This window comes from Oncorhynchus mykiss, chromosome 16 (genome assembly GCF_013265735.2).
Source record: "Oncorhynchus mykiss isolate Arlee chromosome 16, USDA_OmykA_1.1, whole genome shotgun sequence".
NCBI classification, from domain to species: Eukaryota; Metazoa; Chordata; class Actinopteri; order Salmoniformes; family Salmonidae; genus Oncorhynchus; species Oncorhynchus mykiss.
Genome location: NC_048580.1, coordinates 65,391,198 through 65,406,672, shown reverse-complemented (window position 1 = coordinate 65,406,672; position 15,475 = coordinate 65,391,198). Strand labels below are relative to the sequence as shown.

The 15,475-nt window shown below is 46.1% G+C and overlaps 1 protein-coding gene across 1 annotated transcript in view; it reads left to right on the top strand.

The window, feature by feature from the left end:
- LOC110518541 (ERC protein 2-like) overlaps positions 1 to 15,475 on the top strand; it is a 488,643-nt gene that overhangs the window by 213,620 nt on the left and 259,548 nt on the right. Inside the window, exon 11 of the mRNA XM_036947561.1 lies at positions 8,572 to 8,665. Within this exon, the coding sequence (XP_036803456.1) occupies positions 8,572 to 8,665 (94 nt within the window). The remainder of the gene's footprint in view (positions 1 to 8,571; positions 8,666 to 15,475) is intronic.

The window sequence follows — 15,475 nt, the reverse complement described above, 5'->3', positions numbered from 1 at the left end:
CCTGTGTTTATTATTATGTGGCTAGGTGAACCTAGTTGGTCCTCAGACAGAAGGTCTAGGGTGCGCTGGGTGTTTGGACACCAGAGTTTAGACACACTGTGTTTGGGAAAAGTTTTTTCTATTTTATGTATTTCCCATAAGGAGTACAATCTGTGTCTTGTATATTTTTCCTCGGTGTGTGTGGAGCGGTTGTCAGGAGGGCTCTTCACTTGTCTGTTCTGCTGTGATGTCGACGCTATGGTCAGGGTCTGGTGTGGACTGTTCTGCTGTGAGGTCAAGACTTTTGTTTGGAGCTGAGGTGGGCTGTTCTGCTGGCTTCTTTGTGGGGGTGGCCACCTCTCTAGTGGTTTGTTCTCTGTCACACGCCATCCCCCTAAACCTCTCCTCCAGCAGTCTGATCCTCTCCTCTAGTGCTCTGTTCTTCTCCTGCTCTTGTTTTTTATAATGTTGAAGTCCACAGTCCAGAGTGCAGATATGTCACTCTCCATCTCCAGCTCTCTAGGTCTAGTTAAGGGGGTGTTGTTGTGCTGGACTGTTGTCTGGGTCTGTGCTGACTGGAGTGTAATCACCTGCTGTTCCAGCTCCACCTGCCTTACCTCCAGCTGGGTAAATGTATCCTTCATTTCAATGAGGGGGTAGTACTCTGTGCTGGGAGGTTTACTTTCCACTTGGGGTTGCTCGTCTGTGGGGTTATATAATGAAGAAGTCAGGTCTGACCCGCTCTGGGTGGGGGTATCTTTCTCAAGGGAGAGCTTCTCCTGCTGGGCTAATTCCTTGATTAGTTGAAAGTCCAGCTGAAACTGTTTGGTGTTGCCCTGTACCATTACTTTTCCAGACTTATAGAGATTTATATTAGCTGACTCAGAGTCCTTGTTGTCTAGTATCCTGAGTTTCCACCCCTCGGTAACACCTCCCCTCTTAACAGAGGGGTGTGCTAATATAGCACTGTACCAAGCCAGGGGATGGTCTGTGTGGAAGATGTTCCTATTTTTATAATAGTCAGCAAAAAGTGTCTCTTGATTTTCCATAAGGAGCTTCATTTTGTAATCTTTTCTTGCCTTATCATTCTTTACATACACAGGGTACTGTATTTGAATTACCTCTGAACAGCGGGAGGCAGCTTCTAAAGCCTCTCCATTTGGTTGGAGTAGACTGTTCGACTCTCCTGCCATTGTTGGGAAAGGGCTTTGACACCTCTCACTTGACACGTGAGAGGTCCTTATAAAATAATGTAATGTATTTTTCTTCTTGGCTTTTGGAAATAAAATATAGCTTCAGACTAAACATTTCTCTCTCAGTTCCAGGTTGGATGGTGTTTCCAGGTTTCTGTTGTTTTCCAGAGCGTTTGCTGTGTAGCGTTGGAATAATCATCTTTGGCAGTTGTAAACCTTCCAGGTGATTCCATAATTCTGTTCAAAATCAGGTTGTAGGTTTTGATTTGGATTGGTTATTTTAAGGTTATGTTGTGTAGGGTAGCATCCTATATATGTCCCTGACAAAAAAAATGAAGTTTATCTAACTCTAAATCTATATTTTTTTAAGAACATGCTGAAACATGCAGGAGCTCATCTGATGATGACCACTGTGTCTCCTCTCACTCCCTTATCCACCCTTCTACTCCCGTATCCACCCTTCTACTCCCTTATCCACCCTTCTACTCCCTTATCCACCCTTCTACTCCCTTATCCACCCTTCTACTCCCTTATCCACCCTTCTACTCCCTTATCCACCCTTCTACTCCATTATCCACCCTTCTACTCCCTTATCCACCCTTCTACTCCCTTATCCACCCTTCTACTCCCTTATCCACCCTTCTACTCCCTTATCCACCCTTCTACTCCCTTATCCACCCTTCTACTCCCTTATCCACCCTTCTACTCCCTTATACACCCTTCTACTCCCTTATCCACCCTTCTACTCCCTTATCCACCCTTCTACTCCCTTATACACCCTTCTACTCCCTTATCCACCCTTCTACTCCCTTATCCACCCTTCTACTCCCTTATCCACCCTTCTACTCCCTTATCCACCCTTCTACTCCCTTATCCACCCTTCTACTCCCTTATCCACCCTTCTACTCCCTTATCCACCCTTCTACTCCCTTATCCACCCTTCTACTCCCTTATACACCCTTCTACTCCCTTATCCACCCTTCTACTCCCTTATACACCCTTCTACTCCCTTATCCACCCTTCTACTCCCTTATCCACCCTTCTACTCCCTTATACACCCTTCTACTCCCTTATCCACCCTTCTACTCCCTTATCCACCCTTCTACTCCCTTATCCACCCTTCTACTCCCTTATACACCCTTCTACTCCCTTATCCACCCTTCTACTCCCTTATACACCCTTCTACTCCCTTATCCACCCTTCTACTCCCTTATCCACCCTTCTACTCCCTTATCCACCCTTCTACTCCCTTATACACCCTTCTACTCCCTTATACACCCTTCTACTCCCTTATCCACCCTTCTACTCCCGTATCCACCCTTCTACTCCCTTATACACCCTTCTATTCCCCCTTCTACACCCCCTCAACTCTCCTTCTCTACTCCCTTGTAACCCCCTTCTACTCTCACCTCTACTCCCTTCCACACCCCCTTCTACTCCCCCTTCTACAACCCTTCTACTCCCCCTTCTACTCCAATCCTCCTTATGACAACAGTATCTCTGAGAGGGGGGTGAAGATGAGGGGGATGGGGAGGAGGGTTGATGGGAGCAAGAGATGTCTGTCAGTATGACTAGCCCTGACATAGGGCTCAAAACCAATGCATCACTACTCTCACTACTTATGGTGATAGAGAGAGCAGGCGGCATTGCTTTTTAGGATCTTATTTATCCATTTATTAGGTTTATTTTCAGAAGGTCAGAATATAAATTACCCGCCAACATCGCCGCTGACAGGACATGAGACACACGCACGTACGTACCTACACACACACACCTACACACACCTACACACACACACACACACACACACACACACACACACACACACACACACACACACACACACACACACACACACACACACAGTAGTTCACAAGCCAGCGTGGCAAATATTTGTCCGTATGTAGAGGAACTTGTGGATTGGTAGCAGGGTAAACAGGTCAGTCAGTCTGAATATGTAATAATGTATACACACAGAGCAGGCGCTGGTTGAGAAGCTGTTTACAGTAGCTGAGAGTTCTCTTATGGGATAATTTGTCACTGTCAGCTCTCTTTGCTTATGGGTCGTTCCACGAAAAGAGTTCCTTTTGTGTAGAAATTGTGCAACAATATTTAATTTTAAAAGCAACTCCACCACTTTTTAACTTCATTCCCCTTACTGTATCTCCAGCACAATACCAGTGTCTCTTTATGTGAAAATTGAAAAGTGGTGTCTACCCATGAAAAGTGGTGGATGACATTAAAAGTTCAACCATTTTAATTTGCAGTGTCGTGGGGGAGCAAGAAGATCCCCCTCCCTCTGGCTAGAAACTCATTACAGGTTTTGAAAATCGCTGTTTTTATTTTAATCCTACCCTGTGATTTCACACGGAAGCATTTTTTAGGACATTTCTTCTTCTCTTTTTAATCGCATATCATAGAAACGTGACATTTTCACATGTAGACACTGGTATTGTGATGGAGATAATGACAATACGGTTTAAAAGTGGCAGAATTGTCCTTTTAAATGAAGTGTAATTTGATATAGACCATATGGAGAATTCCATATATCAGAATAAAGCCTTGCTAAAGTGGCAATATTCAGCATTTTGACATGTCACTCCATCAACCCTGTGTCACTTCTACGATGATCTCAACCCACTTCATCTGAACATTTCCCCAAGTTTCACCATCATTGTCAAGCCCTAGTTATTCTGTTACCTTGAAAACGTCATTTCTGAATATTATTATTTATTTAATGTGATTAGTGGTTAATAATTTACGTTCCGTGAACTGAACTCTCGTTTTAATATTGTGAAAATATCAACAGAAACATTGAACATATAAACCCTGTTACCCATAGATAGACAGGCTAGAATAACACATCAACCCTGTTACCCAGAGATAGACAGGCTAGAATAACACATCAACCCTGTTACCCATAGATAGACAGGCTAGAATAACACATCAACCCTGTTACCCAGAGATAGACAGGCTAGAATAACACATCAACCCTGTTACCCAGAGATAGACAGGTTAGAATAACACATCAACCCTGTTACCCAGAGATAGACAGGCTAGAATAACACATCAACCCTGTTACCCATAGATAGACAGGCTAGAATAACACATCAACCCTGTTACCCAGAGATAGACAGGCTAGAATAACACATCAACCCTGTTACCCATAGATAGACATTCTAGACATGTTTTAGCAAGTCCATTTAATGTGAAACTTGCATTCAATTGCCCCTCCCTGTTGCACAAAACAGGAAGTGACAAGGGGATTTGTGGCTGATTCAAGAATAAATCTTCATTGTTACGGTTAAATGCTTTTTGTTCTTTTTTCAAACTAATGAAAAAGAATGAGAAACAAAATATGTACTTGTTCTTAATGTAAAATAAAAAATGTACATAGATGGGTCAGAGTTTGTAATGACTTTCTCTAATATCATTTGGCACTTAAAAGATGCTTACTATAGTTTTTAAATTGTTGAGATGGAAGATGGCACTGCAGTTGACCAATTCTGCTTTTTTGTGTGTTTTTTATGCTGATAATGTAAATAATGTTTCCTATGACCGAAAAACAGCTTCTGGACATCAGAACAGTGATCACTAACCTCGATTTGGGTGAAGAATACTACTTCAATGACTTAGCAGCTGTGGATGTTTTGCTCATTCCGGACCATACTGTAATCCCTGAGACTGGAAAGAGACGGCGCAAGAGAGGCAATCGATCTATATTTTTCGTAGCTGTCTATTTACCACCAAAAACCAATGCTGGCACTAAGACCAATCTCAAATGAGTTGTATAGGGCCATAAGCAGACAGGAGAGGCAGTGGCCGGTGATTTAAAAAAAAAAATTGAATCTTTACTCCACACACAGAAACGCATACAAAGCTCCCCCTCGCCCTCCATTTGGTAAATCTGACCATACCTCTATCCTCCTGATTCCTGCTTACAAGCAAAGCTCAAATGGAAGTGATCTGATGACATAGATGCTAAACTACAGGAATGTTTTGCTAGCACAGACTGGAATATGTTCCGGGATTCATCCAATATCATTGAGGAGTTTACCACATCAGTCACCAGGCTCAATAATACGTGCATCAGCGACATCCTCCCCACAGTGACCGTTTGTACATATCCCAACCAGAAGCCATGGATTACAGGCAACATACGCACTGAGCTAAATGCTAGAGCTGCTGCTTCCAAGGAGCGGGACACTAATCCAGACACTTAAATGATATCCCGCTACGTCCTCCAACGAACCATCAAACAGTCAAAAGGTCAATAAACGACTAAGGTCGAAACCTACTTCTCCAGCGCTGATGCTCATGGATGTGGCAGGGCTTGCAAACCATCATAAATTACAAAAGGAAACCCAGCCGCGAGCTGCCTAGTGACGCAAGCCTAGCATACAAGACTTCTATGCTCGCTTCGAGGCAAGTAACACTGAATCATGCATGAGAGCACCAGCTGTTCTGGACGACCGTGTAATCTTGCTCCACAAGGCCACGTGGTCAGAAGGATTAACAGGACATGTACTCTTGAGCATGCGCTGACCAGCTGGCAAGTGTCTTCACTGACATTTTCATACTCTCCCTGATCCACTCTGTAATAAATACATGTTTCAAGCAGACCACCATAGTCTCTGTGCCCAAGAATGCCTAGGGAACCTGTCTAAACGACATTCACCCTGTAGCACTTACATCTGTAGCCATGAAATGCTTTGAAAGGCTGGCCATGGGTCACATCAACACCATCATCCCAGAGACCTTGGACCCACTCCAATTCGCATAACGCCCCAACAGACCCACAGATGATGCAATCTCTATTGTACTCCACACTGCCCTCTCCCAACTGAACAAGCGGAACACCTACGTGAGAATGCTGTTCATTGGTGTTGAACACTGAGTCATAGTGCTCGTCATAGTGCTCATCACTAAGCTCATGACCCTGGGACTTGAACACCTTCCACTGCATCTAGTTCCTGGGCTTCCTAACGGGCCACCCCCAGGTGGTGAGGGTAGAAACAACACGAGGGCCCCTCAGGGGTGCGTGCTTAGTCCCTTCCTGTTCTCGCTGTTCGATGATGAGAACGCCTATAGGGAGGAGGTAAGTGATGACAAAAACATCTCCCTCAATGTCAGCAAGACAAAGAAGCCGATGGACTACAGGAAACGGAGAGTCGAGCACGCCCCCATCCACATTGATGGGCTGTAGGGAAGCGTGTTAAGAGCTTCAAGTTCCTCTGTGTCCACATCACAAATTATCATGGTCCAAACACACTAACACAGTCATAAAGAAGGCACGAGAAGGCCTCTTCCCCCTCAGGAGGCTAAAAAGATTTGGGAATGGCCCTCAGATCCTCAGAAAGTTCTACAGCTACTCCAATGAGAGCATCTTAACTCGCTACATCACCGTTGGTATGGCAACTGCTCTGCATCCAACCGCAAGGCGCTATAGAGGGTGGTGTTTATTGCCCAGCACATCACTGGGGCAGAGCTCCCTCCCAACCTGGATACCGGGCGGTGTCAGAGGAAGTCTTTAAGTATTGTCAAAGACTCTAGTGTGTGTGTGTGTTTGTGTGTGTGTGTGTGTGTGCGCGTGCGCGTGCGGATCTCAGTTGTAGGGTATATTATTGGGAGTATGTCTCCTCTATAGAGTATAAACACACAGAAACCAGCCCAGGTAATTCATGGGTTAGCTCTGTAATCAGCTCCTTTACACTACACACTTCTGATGACAGATTTACACACCAGCACAGTGTGAGTGTTTGTTTGTGTGTGTGTGTGTGTGTGTTTGCATGCTGAGAGATTTACACAAGCAGTGTCTCTTTGCCATCTGTCAAGTCTCATCTTGTCTCTTTCGTCTCCATAACTAGGCAAGTCAGTTAAGAACAGATTCGTATTTACAATGACGGCCTACACCGGCCAAACCAGGACGACTGGGCCAATTGTGCGCCGCCATATGGGAGTCCCAATCATGACCGGTTGTGATACAGCCTGGATTCGAACCAGGGTGTCTGTAGTGACGCCTCTAGCACTGAGATGCAGTGCCTTAGACCACCTGGGAGCCCCATGTTTCACTAGACTCTCCACCTGGGAGCTCCATGTTTCACTAGACTCTCCACCTGGGAGCCCCATGTTTCAATAGACTCTCCACCTGGGAGCCCCATGTTTCAATAGACTCTCCACCTGGGAGCCCCATGTTTCACTAGACTCTCCACCTGCCTGGGAGCCCCATTTTTCACTAGACTCTCCACCTGCCTGGGAGCCCCATTTTTCACTAGACTCTCCACCTGCCTGGGAGCCCCATTTTTCACTAGACTCTCCACCTGCCTGGGAGCCCCATGTTTCAATAGACTCTCCACCTGGGAGCCCCATGTTTCAATAGACTCTCCACCTGGGAGCCCCATGTTTCACTAGACTCTCTACCTGGGAGCCCCATGTTTCACTAGACTCTCCACCTGGGAGCCCCATGTTTCAATAGACTCTCCACCTGGGAGCCCCATGTTTCACTAGACTCTCCACCTGGGAGCCCCATGTTTCACTAGACTCTCCACCTGGGAGCCCCATGTTTCACTAGACTCTCCACCTGGGAGCCCCATGTTTCACTAGACTCTCCACCTGGGAGCCCCATGTTTCAATAGACTCTCCACCTGGGAGCCCCATGTTTCACTAGACTCTCCACCTGCCTGGGAGCCCCATGTTTCACTAGACTCTCCACCTGCCTGGGAGCCCCATGTTTCACTAGACTCTCCACCTGCCTGGGAGCCCCATGTTTCACTAGACTCTCCCCCTGGGAGCCCCATGTTTCACTAGACTCTCCACCTGGGAGCCCCATGTTTCACTAGACTCTCCACCTGGGAGCCCCATGTTTCACTAGACTCTCCACCTGGGAGCCCCATGTTTCAATAGACTCTCCACCTGGGAGCCCCATGTTTCAATAGACTCTCCACCTGGGAGCCCCATGTTTCACTAGACTCTCCACCTGGGAGCCCCATGTTTTAATAGACTCTCCACCTGGGAGCCCCATGTTTCACTAGACTCTCGACCTGCCTGGGAGCCCCATGTTTCAATAGACTCTCCACCTGGGAGCCCCATGTTTCAATAGACTCTCCACCTGGGAGCCCCATGTTTCAATAGACTCTCCACCTGGGAGCCCCATGTTTCAATAGACTCTCCACCTGGGAGCCCCATGTTTCACTAGACTCTCCACCTGGGAGCCCCATGTTTCACTAGACTCTCTACCTGGGAGCCCCATGTTTCACTAGACTCTCCACCTGGGAGCCCCATGTTTCACTAGACTCTCCATGACGCAACACAACATACATTATGTAATGTTTTTGTGGATCAGTTTACAGTTTGTCTTAGCATGCACTTTATTAGAATCTTATTCTCTCTCTCTTTGAAGGCAAGTGAAGAGTCCAAACATCCTTAAACAGATGGTTTCAGGGGAGAGGAGGCCAGATGGACAGACTGACGGACATCCACACTCCATCTCACAGGTGTGTCTATGTGTGTGTGTGGGAGTGTGTGTAGGGCTGTAACTGAGGGGTTAATATGCTCCGACTCCTGATCATGCCACTATTCCCAGGCACTGGATAAAGTACAGTACCCTTCCCTGCCAGCGTAGACTGACTGACTGTTCTCTCTCTCTCTCTCTCTCTCTCTCTCTCTCTCTCTCTCTCTCTCTCTCTCTCTCTCTCTCACCCCTCTCTCTCTCTCACCCCCGTCTCTGTCTTTCTCTCTCCCTCCTCTCTGGGGTGGGATGGGGGCACTCTCTGTCTCTCTCTCTTTCCCCCTCTATCTCTCTCACCCTCTCTCCCCCCTCTCTCTCACCCCCCTCGCTCTCTCCCCCCTCTCTCTCTGTATCTCTCTCCCCCCACCCTCTCTATCTCACCCCCTTCTCTCTATCTCACCCCCTCTCTCTCTCCTCCTCTCCCCTCTCTCTCTCTCCCCCTCTCTATCCCACTTTTTCTCTCTCCACCCTCTCTCCCCCACCCTCTCTCACCCGCTCTTTCTCTCTCCCCCTCTCTCTCTCCCCTCTCTCTATATCTGTCTCTCTCTCCCCCTCTCTCTCCCCCTCTCCCCCACCCTCTATCTCCTCTCATCTCACCCCCCCTCTCTCTCCTCTCCCTCTCTCCCTCTCTCCCTCCCCCCTCTCTCTCTCTCTCTCGCTCTCCTCTCTCTGTCTCTCTCTCACACTCTCTCTCTCTCCCTCCCCTCTCTCTGTCTCTTTCTCTCTCCCCGACTCTATCTCTCTCACTCTCTCCCCCTCCCTTTCCCCCTCCGTCTTTCTGCCCCTCTCCCCCACCCCTCTTTCTCTCCCCCCTCTATCTCTCTCCATCTCTCTCTCTCTCTCTCTCTCTCTCTCTCTCCCCCTCTGTCTCTCTCTCTCTCTCTCCCTCTCTCTCTGTCTCTCTCCCCCTTTCTCTCTCTCCCCCTTTCTCTGTCTTCTCTCTCTCTCCCCTTCTCTCTCTTCTCTCTCTCCCGCTCTCTCTCTTCTTTCTCTCCTCCTCTCGCTCTCTCCCACTCTCTCTCTCCATCTCTCTCTCTCACTCTCTCTTCTCTCTCCCCCTCTCTCTCTCTCCCCCCTCTATCTCTCTCCCTCTCCCCTCTCTCTCCCCACACATAGGTTATTTCCCCCCCGAAACACTTCCTCTTTTCTTTAATGTACACAAATGTTGCTCTCACCTGGGAGAGGAGTCCCAGTCTGAGGGAGGGAACGTTGACACGGTATAGACGGAAGGAGTGTAGACAGATGAAAGACTTCCTCGTTGTAGTTTAGAAAAACTCATGTGGCAGTTGTTGAGGTAGCCCGGTGCTGACCAATACTAATGTTCTACCACCTGAGTAACGGCACCTCTTACAGAATACAAGCTGTACATTTTTTTTTCCCAGAAATGAAAAAAAGAGTACCAGGGTTTTTATAGTTGCTTTGTTTGTTACACATGATGCCAAAACATAACAAGCTGCACTTGTATGGTAACTCATGTGTAGTGGTGTTTCTCAGTAGCCCTCATGTCTTACTGTCTCACTGAACGCTGGGATTTGTGTTGGAGAAACCAGGCTTTAAAGGCCCCCTATTCCTCGCTCTCTCGCTCACTCTCTCTCTCTCAATCTCTGGTCCCATCAGGAACACAGCACGCTCTGAGGGTAAACACAAACAAACACTTCCTTTGTGGTTTATCCAGCCGCTGAAAGGTACCCAGCTGAGTTTATATGGGGGAGCGATAGCATCGCTCTGTGATCGTCTCCATCTCACCGTGCTGCACATCTCCCACAACCCTCATATTGCATTCACTCAACTCTGATCTCCCCGCCCTTACCCACAACAATCACACTCCATAACCCTTTCTACTTTATTCTTCATCAAGACTAGAACAAAAGAAACGTGGTCACTGACACGATCCTGGAGAGGTAAGGGGTGCTTTTTTATTTATTCCAGCATAGCACCAACACACCCGATTCAGCTCGTCAAGGGCTTGATGACTAGTTGAAGTCACTTTAATGTCATTCATCGTCTACTGTGCTGGAGATGTAGACAGATAGATACAGAGAGGTAGAGAGATAGACACAGAGAGGTAGAGAGATAGATATGGAGAGGCAGAGAGATATATACAGAGATGTAGAGAGATGGATACAGAGAGGTAGAGAGATGGATACAGAGAGGTAGAGAGGGAGAAAGATGGATACTGAGAGGTAGAAAGATGGATACATAGAGGTAGAGAAGGAGAAATATGGATACGGAGAGGTAGAGAAGGAGAAAGATGGATACAGAGATAGAAAGGGAGAATGATGGAATACAGAGAGGTAGAGAAGGAGAAAGATGGATACAGAGAGGTAGAGAAGGAGAAAGATAGATACAGAGAGGTAGAGAGGTAGATACAGAGAGGTAGAGAAGGAGAAAGATGGATACAGAGAGGTAGAGAAGGAGAAAGATAGATACAGAGAGGTAGAGAGGTAGATACAGAGAGGTAGAGAAGGAGAAAGATGGATACAGAGAGGTAGAGAAGGAGAAAGATGGATACATAGAGGTAGAGAGATGGATACAGAGGTAGATAAGGATAAAGATGGATACAGAGAGGTAGAGAAGGAGAAAGATGGATACAGAGAGGTAGAGAGGGAGAAAAATGGATACATAGAGGTAGAGAAGGAGAAAGATGGATACAGAGAGGTAGAGAAGGAGAACGGTGGATACAGAGAGGTAGAGAGGGAGAAAGATGGATACAGAGAGGTAGAGAAGGAGAAAGATGGATACAGAGAGGCAGAGAAGGAGAAAGATGGATACAGAGAGGTAGAGAAGGAGAAAGATGGATACAGAGAGGGAGAAAGATGGATACATAGAGGTAGAGAAGGAGAAAGATGGATACAGAGAGGTAGAGAAGGAGAACGATGGATACAGAGAGGTAGAGAGGGAGAAAGATGTATACAGAGAGGTAGAGAAGGAGAACGATGAATACAGAGAGGTAGAGAGGGAGAAAGATGGATACAGAGAGGTAGAGAAGGAGAACGATGGATACAGAGAGGTAGAGAGGGAGAAAGATGGATACAGAGAGGTAGAGAAGGAGAAAGATGGATACAGAGGGGTAGAGAAGGAGAAAGATGGATACAGAGAGGTAGAGAGGGAGAAAGATGGATACATAGAGGTAGAGAGGGAGAAAGATGGATGCAGAGAGGTAGAGAAGGAGAAAGATGGATACAGAGAGGTAGAGAAGGAGAAAGATGGATACAGAGAGGTAGAGAAGGAGAAAGATGGATACAGAGAGGTAGAAAGATGGATACATAGAGGTAGAGAGGGAGAAAGATGGATACAGAGAGGGAGAGAGGGAGAAAGATGGATACAGAGAGGTAGAGAAGGAGAAATATGGATACAGAGAGGTAGAGAAGGAGATAGATGGATACAGAGAGGTAGAGTAGGAGAAAGATGGATACAGAGGGGGAGAAAGATGGATACATAGAGGTAGAGAGGGAGAAAGATGGATACGGAGAGGTAGAGAAGGAGAAAGATGGATACAGAGAGGTAGAGAGGGAGAAAGATGGATGCAGAGAGGTAGAGAAGGAGAAAGATGGATACAGAGAGGTAGAGAAGGAGAAAGATGGATACAGAGGTAGATGGAGAAAGATGGATACATAGAGGTAGAGAGGGAGAAAGATGGATGCAGAGAGGTAGAGAGGGAGAAAGATGGATGCAGAGAGGTAGAGAAGGAGAAATATGGATGCAGAGAGGTAGAGAAGGAGAAAGATGGATACAGAGGAGGATAAAGATGGATACATAGAGGTAGAGAGGGAGAAAGATGGATACAGAGAGGTAGAGAGGGAGAAAGATGCTACAGAGAGGTAGAGAAGGAGAAAGATGGATACAGAGAGGTAGAGAACGAGAACGATGGATACAGAGAGGTATAGAGGGAGAAATATGGATACAGAGAGGTAGAGAAGGAGAAAGATGGATACAGAGAGGTAGAGGAGAAAGATGGAAACAGAGAGGTAGAGAAGGAGAAAGATGGATACAGAGAGGGAAAAAGATGGATACATAGAGGTAGAGAGGGAGAAAGATGGATACAGAGAGGTAGAGAAGGAGAAAGATACATCTTTCTCCTTCTCTACCTTCTCTGTATCCAGAGAGGTAGAGAGGGAGAAAGATGGATACATAGAGGTAGAGAGGGAGAAAGATGGATGCAGAGAGGTAGAGAAGTAGAAAGATGGATACAGAGAGGTAGAGAATGAGAAAGATGGATACAGAGCGGGAGAAAGATGGATACATAGAGGTAGAGAGGGAGAAAGATGGATACAGAGAGGTAGAGAGGTAGAGAAGGAGAAAGATGGATACAGAGAGATAGAGAGATGGATACAGACGTAGATAAGGAGAAAGATGGATACAGAGAGGGAGAAAGATGGATACAGAGAGGTAGAGAGGGAGAAAAATGGATACATAGAGGTAGAGAGGGAAAAAGATGGATACAGAGAGGTAGAGAAGGGTAAAGATGGATACAGAGAGGTAGAGAAGGAGAAAGATGGATACAGAGTGGTAGAGAAGGAGAATGATGGATACAGAGAGGTAGAGAAGAAGAAAGATGGATACAGAGTGGTAGAGAAGGAGAAAGATGGATACAGAGAGGTAGAGAAGGAGAACGATGGATACAGAGAGGTAGAGAGGGAGAAAGATGGATACAGAGGTAGAGAAGGAGAAAGGTGGATACAGAGAGGGAGAAAGATGGATACAGAGAGGGAGAAAGATGGATACAGAGAGGTAGAGAGGTAGAGAAGGAGAAAGATGGATACAGAGAGATAGAGAGATGGATACAGACGTAGATAAGGAGAAAGATGGATACAGAGAGGGAGAAAGATGGATACAGAGAGGTAGAGAGGGAGAAAAATGGATACATAGAGGTAGAGAGAGAAAAAGATGGATACAGAGAGGTAGAGAAGGGTAAAGATGGATACAGAGAGGTAGAGAAGGAGAAAGATGGATACAGAGTGGTAGAGAAGGAGAATGATGGATACAGAGAGGTAGAGAAGAAGAAAGATGGATACAGAGTGGTAGAGAAGGAGAAAGATGGATACAGAGAGGTAGAGAAGGAGAACGATGGATACAGAGAGGTAGAGAGGGAGAAAGATGGATACAGAGGTAGAGAAGGAGAAAGGTGGATACAGAGAGGGAGAAAGATGGATACAGAGAGGGAGAAAGATGGATACAGAGAGGAAGAGGAGAAATATAGATACTGAGAGGTAGAGAAGGAGAAAGATGGATACAGAGAGGTAGAGAAGGAGAAAGATGGATACAGAGAGGTAGAGAATGAGAAAGATGGATACAGAGAGGGAGAAAGATGGATACATAGAGGTAGAGAGGGAGAAAGATGGATACAGAGAGGTAGAGAGGTAGAGAAGGAGAAAGATGGATACAGAGAGATAGAGAGATGGATACAGAGAGGGAGAAAGATGGATACAGAGAGGTAGAGAGGGAGAAAAATGGATACATAGAGGTAGAGAGGGAAAAAGATGGATACAGAGAGGTAGAGAAGGGTAAAGATGGATACAGAGAGGTAGAGAAGGAGAAAGATGGATACAGAGAGGTAGAGAAGGAGAATGATGGATACAGAGAGGTAGAGAAGAAGAAAGATGGATACAGAGTGGTAGAGAAGGAGAAAGATGGATACAGAGAGGTAGAGAAGGAGAACGATGGATACAGAGAGGTAGAGAGGGAGAAAGATGGATACAGAGGTAGAGAAGGAGAAAGGTGGATACAGAGAGGGAGAAAGATGGATACAGAGAGGGAGAAAGATGGATACAGAGAGGAAGATAAGGAGAAATATAGATACTGAGAGGTAGAGAAGGAGAAAGATGGATACAGAGAGGTAGAGAAGGAGAAAGATGGATACAGAGAGGTAGAGAAGGAGAAAGAAGGATACAGAGAGGTAGAGAAGGAGAACGATGGATACAGAGAGGTAGAGAGGGAGAAAGATGGATACAGAGAGGTAGAGAAGGAGAACGATGGATACAGAGGTAGAGAAGGAGAAAGATGGATACAGAGAGGCAGAGAATGAGAAAGATGGATACAGAGGGGGGGAGAAAGATGGATACAGAGAGGTAGAGAGGGAGAAAGATGGATACAGAGAGGTAGAGAGGGCGAAAGATGGATACAGAGAGGTAGAGAAGGAGAAAGATGGATATAGAGAGGTAGAGCATGAGAAAGATGGATACAGAGAGGTAGAGAAGGAGAAATATGGATACAGAGAGGTAGAGAGGGAGAAAGATGGATACAGAGAGTTAGAGAGGTAGATACAGAGAGGTAGAGAAGGAGAAAGATGGATACAGAGAGATAGAGAGATGGATACAGAGGTAGATAAGGAGAAAGATGGATACAGAGAGGGAGAAAGTTGTATACAGAGAGGTAGAGAAGGAGAAAGATGGATACAGAGAGGTAGAGAAGGAGAAAGATGGATACAGAGAGGTAGAGAAGGAGAAATATGGATACAGAGAGGTAGAGAAGAAGAAAGATGGATGCAGAGAGGTAGCGAAGGAAAAATATGGATACAGAGAGGTAGAGAAGGAGAACGATGGATACAGAGAGGTAGAGAGGGAGAAAGATGGATACAGAGAGGTAGAGAAGGAGAAAGGTGGATACAGAGAGGGAGAAAGATGGATACAGAGAGGGAGAAAGATGGATACAGAGAGGAAGAGAAGGAGAAATATAGATACTGAGAGGTAGAGAGGGAGAAAGATGGATACAGAGAGGTAGAGAAGGAGAAAAATGGATACAGAGAGGTAGAGAAGGAGAAAGATGGATACTGAGAGGTAGAGAAGGAGAAATATAG